The 4,905-nt window shown below is 37.2% G+C and overlaps 1 protein-coding gene across 1 annotated transcript; it reads left to right on the top strand.

The window, feature by feature from the left end:
- Positions 1-1,816: 1,816 nt before the first annotated feature.
- Positions 1,817-4,426, top strand: LOC111876698 (pentatricopeptide repeat-containing protein At2g22410, mitochondrial). Its single transcript, XM_023873271.2, has one exon. It carries the CDS (start codon positions 2,071-2,073, stop codon positions 4,066-4,068), a length of 1,998 nt encoding a protein of 665 aa, XP_023729039.1. The 5' UTR covers positions 1,817-2,070; the 3' UTR covers positions 4,069-4,426.
- Positions 4,427-4,905: the final 479 nt, after the last annotated feature.

Below are 4,905 nucleotides of genomic sequence, written 5' to 3'. Positions count from 1 at the left end.
ATACTTATAACCCTTACAAGGGTCACTAAATTCCAAGTCAAAGTCAAGGTCAAAACACTGGTCAAAGTCAACATATGGTTGACTAGACTCGCCGAGTTGGTTCACCAACTCGTCGAGTCCCCTCGTCCACGAAAAGCTACAACTTTCGTCCCTACCCGTCGAGTCTAGCAAGAGCTCGACAAGTTTGCCTTCAACAACAGATCGGACCTTCTTCAACCGACTCGTCGAGTTCATCCTTGAACTCGTCGAGTTCATCTTCATCCATATGAAGGAGTTCAGTCTATGAATCACTGAGTTCCCCTTGAACTCGTCGAGTCCGTCTTCATGTGGTTGGGACATTGCTTTGAACTCGCCGAATCCGCTCATACGCTCGCTGAGTTCCATGATTTCAAGGTACCTACTGAGCCTAGAAAACTAGGTGTTCTTCTATCTTGGCATTTGGTCCATCAACATAAGGATTTGATGGGAAATACAACCCGACTCACCGAGTCCCATGAACAAATCGTCGAGTCCCTCTTTTTCCAAAACTATACAATCGATTTCAGTGGGTCTCAAAGCATTTAAATCATAGATCTGACCTCCTAGGGTCCATAATACACGTAAAGTTACAAACTTTGCATTCATACATGGGCCATTTAGCTCAAAAGGCCCTAAAATGGAGTCTTCAAGATGCATTGGGCTCTCATGGCAATAAAGTTCGTACCTTTATGCCATAAGAACCCTCATAGGTTCCAGATCTGAAGTTATTTCTCTACATAATGACCCAAACCCGAAGGTAACTTGGAATTGCCCCAAAATGACAAGATTCAAGCCCTAAAGAGGATCTAACAAATGGAAAGTCAAGGTTGAAGCTTTTTACCTCAAATGAGCTGGAAATGAAACACAACCTCTGGATCTATTAGCTTTAACTTGAACTCCCAAGATCCTTCTTCCTTCTCAACCTTCACAACCACTAAAAATGCACAAATGGCTCAAGAATCACTCAACAAGGCTAGGGTTTCGAGTTAGGGTCTTCTGGAAGTGAGAGGGACGATGGAGGCTGGTTTGGGACGAGATAAGTTGTTTAAATAGGGTGCAAACCCTAAATATTAGGGTTTCATCCAAACAGCTCCTACTCGTCGAGTCGGTCCCCCGACTCGTCGAGTAAGTTACTAAACTTCCCGGTCAAAATCAAGTCTACTCAACGAGTTGGGCCTCCAACTCGCCGAGTCCCAGAGCAAAACATGAAATTACTTGAATTTAAATATGTACTAGAAACCAGGTGTTACAGGGCCCGATGCTGACATTCATTAAACTCATCCCACAATGCATCTTTTATTCATTGAACGCCACATCACCACATTTTGCCTCATTAAACTCTCCATGGAATCCCCATTGGGGATGGCTTTAGATTACTCAACAGATAGGAGATGAGATGCGGGGAGGAGACGGAAAATGAGTATGTAATGGTTACATGTTTTTAGTATTAAAAATATATATAATAAATTTAAATAAACAATTAAATATGAAAGTAGGGGTACAATAGTAATTTCACATGTTTTACTTAAAATTAAACTGTGTTAATCTTAATCTTAAGGACCAAATGCATGAAAAGAAATATACGGACCAAACACCAAACACATGAAAAGAAATAATGTTTTAGGGATGATTAATGTTACACTTAATAGTTATGAAGTTATTCAAAAAAATCATAACCACAAGGGCCAAAAATGTAAATTGCTAAAAAATTTATATATCCATTTTTCAATCTTAACCTAAAAATTTATATATCCACAAGGGCCAATAATATAGTTTTGGGATTTTAGATTTTGGACAGAACAGTTTCCTATTTCCACAGGTTTTACTCGTTTCATTTGAACTGTTGTTACATACAGGTTCTACTCTTCATTTGAACTTTCATTACATATACACTTTAATTCGATAAACATATAATACCACATACATAGATGATGATATATCATACATCCTCTCATCGTTACAGTAAGTCAGGCCCTACAAAGTTCAAAACAATGTGAAATTTTAGCCCAACGTCCAGAGACCTCGTTTCGATTTCCTTTTTGTAAATGATCAATGTTCACTTCTATCAAACATTTAACTGTTGTCTCCCGCCATAGCAAATCACTCTCCCTTTTCTCTTCTTCTCCCACCACCACCACCACCACCACTTCCTTAGCCAACAATTTCGTCTCCCCTGCTCACCAAACCCTACACCACCTCCTTGAGAAATGCCAATCAATGAGGAAACTAAAACTAATTCATGCCCAAATCATCCTTCATGGACTCCATCAAGAAACGCTTACGGTTAGCAAGTTGATTTCTTTCTGTGCTGTGTCGGTAACAACCGATCTACAATATGCACAGCTTGTGTTCGACCATTTGCCTCAACCAAATCGATACATGTACAATAGTTTGATCAGGGGTTACGTCAATAGTGACAACCCTATAAAAGCTCTACACCTCTACCATCAAATGATTCGTGTTGGCATTTCACCAAACGAATTCACATACCCTTTTGTTCTTAAAGCGTGCGCAGTGCTATCTAGATTATTAGATGGGGTTCTAGTGCATGTCCGTATTATCAAGCTGGGATTCCAGTCTCATGTTTATGTGCAAAACGGGTTGATTAGTGTATATTGTAGTTGTGACTCCATTAGGGATTCAAGAAAGGTGTTTGATGATATGGTTGATAAGAGTTTGGTTTCATGGAATACAATGATAGGTGGGTACTCCAAGATGGGCTATTGCAAGGAGGCCTTTTTATTGTTTAGAAAGATGAGGGAACTAGATGTGAAACCTGATGACTTCACATTTGTTAGCCTACTTTCTGTTTGTTCACAGAGCTCACACGGAGTATTGGGAAGATCTTTACATTCATATATCGTGACTACAAAGTCCCACATTGATATTTATGTCCAAAATGCTATTGTGGACATGTATTCAAAATGTGGAGATCTCCATTCAGCTCAAACATTCTTTGATCGAATGTGTGACAAAAATGTTGTTTCATGGACATCTATGGTCACTGCATATACTAAACACAGTCTACTAGACTCAGCCAAGAATCTTTTTTATCAAATGCCAGTTAAAAATGTGGTTTCTTGGAACTCAATGATTTCATGCTATTTACAAAAAGGTTGTTATAATGAAGTTTTAGGTCTTTTTGATGACATTTTGAATGTAGGACTAACTCCTGATGAGTCGACTCTAGTTAGTGTCCTATCAGCTTGCTCTCAACTTGGTGATTTGGAAAAGGGGAAGAACACCCATACTTATATATTATCCAACCACGTAACGCCAAGTGTCACATTGTTCAATTCGTTGATAGACATGTATGCTAAATGTGGGATGTTAGAAACTTCTTTGAGTATCTTTCTAAAGATCCCAGAAAAGAATCTTGTTTCTTGGAATGTCATGATTGGAGCACTTGCTTTACATGGACATGGTTTTGAAGCAGTTGAACTTTTTGAAAGTATGAAAGTTTGTGAGAATGGAATAAACCCTGATGAGATCACATTCATGGGGTTGCTTTCTGCTTGTTGTCACAGTGGTTTAACAGAAACAGGTAAATATTACTTTGAAAGAATGATTCCTATGTATAATGTACAACATGAAATCGAACACTATGCATGCATGATTGATCTTTTTGGGAGATTAGGACTATTTCCAGATGCCATAAAGTTAATAAAATCAATGCCAATGAAGCCTGATGTTGTAATTTGGGGCGCCTTACTTGGGGCTTGTAGAATCCATGGAAATCTTCAAATTGGGAAGCAAGTTTTAAAACAAGTATTGGAGTTAGAACCATATACTTCAGGACTTTATGTTCTTGTATCAAACATGTTTTGTGAAGCTAGAAGATGGAAAGATGTAAAGAACATAAGGAAACTAATGAAGGATCATGGCATCAAGAAAAGTAAAGGTGTTAGCTTTATTGAAGTTAATGGAGTTTCATATGAGTTTATGGTTGATGATCATAGAAATGAGTTGTCAAACGACGTGCATGAGTTGCTAGATCAATTAACAGATCATTTGAAATCATCAGGGATTGAACAAATTTGTTTAATTTAGACAAGTGGTAAGATTAAAAAGTAAAAAAAGAAAAACATATGGAATGAATAATCAGTTTTATAATCAACAACCAACATCACAGAAGAAGGACAACCAAAGTTTTCTGTAGCACATTCATCATTGACATTTGTTTAATCATGAAGCAAACATACGTGTGGATGATGATTATGATTTGATGTATAAGTTTGACCAGTCCAGATCATGTCGATGAATTATTAGGGAGGCATATGTAGATGAAGGAGATCAATCTTGTTGCAGATTTTCAGACAACAACAGTTGTATAAACACATTTATATACGACCAACATGTTACATGGGTATTTCTTAAATATAATCCTAGTCAGTGCTTGTTGTGTTGCCGGTTGTTTGGTGGACTGATGAATGTGCGACTGATTGAAAATTTTGAAATCCAGTCAGTTTTGGAATCTGTTGGTGTATGTGTAGATCGATCTTCAGATTTCTCAATTATTTTCACAAAAAAAAAAAAAAAAAATTGATGCAAAATGAAGATGGGTGGTAGGTAGTGGAGCCTGCTTGATACAGCTTTTTTTTGCAGGCTGCACATGATTTCTTCTCGTATTTTTTTTTATAAATTATTCAAATTTTCGTGAACCTAATGTGGAATGTGGATAGCGGATAGTGGAATGGATTTAATTATAATGTATGTTTTAGGGAAGCTTCCTTAGTTGTTGTATGGATTCAATCATATATAATAAACTATATATGATGGTATAACAATTTTTGTCTAAAAAGAGGTCATTACTTATTCAGATACTTTATTTATATACGACTTAATGAGTAAAGCATCTTCTGATCGGTTAGGGTGTGAAATTATATT

Source organism: Lactuca sativa, chromosome 2 (genome assembly GCF_002870075.4).
Source record: "Lactuca sativa cultivar Salinas chromosome 2, Lsat_Salinas_v11, whole genome shotgun sequence".
Taxonomy (NCBI): Eukaryota; Viridiplantae; Streptophyta; class Magnoliopsida; order Asterales; family Asteraceae; genus Lactuca; species Lactuca sativa.
Note: the sequence above shows the minus strand (reverse complement) of the source record. Positions and strands in the feature narration are given on the sequence as shown.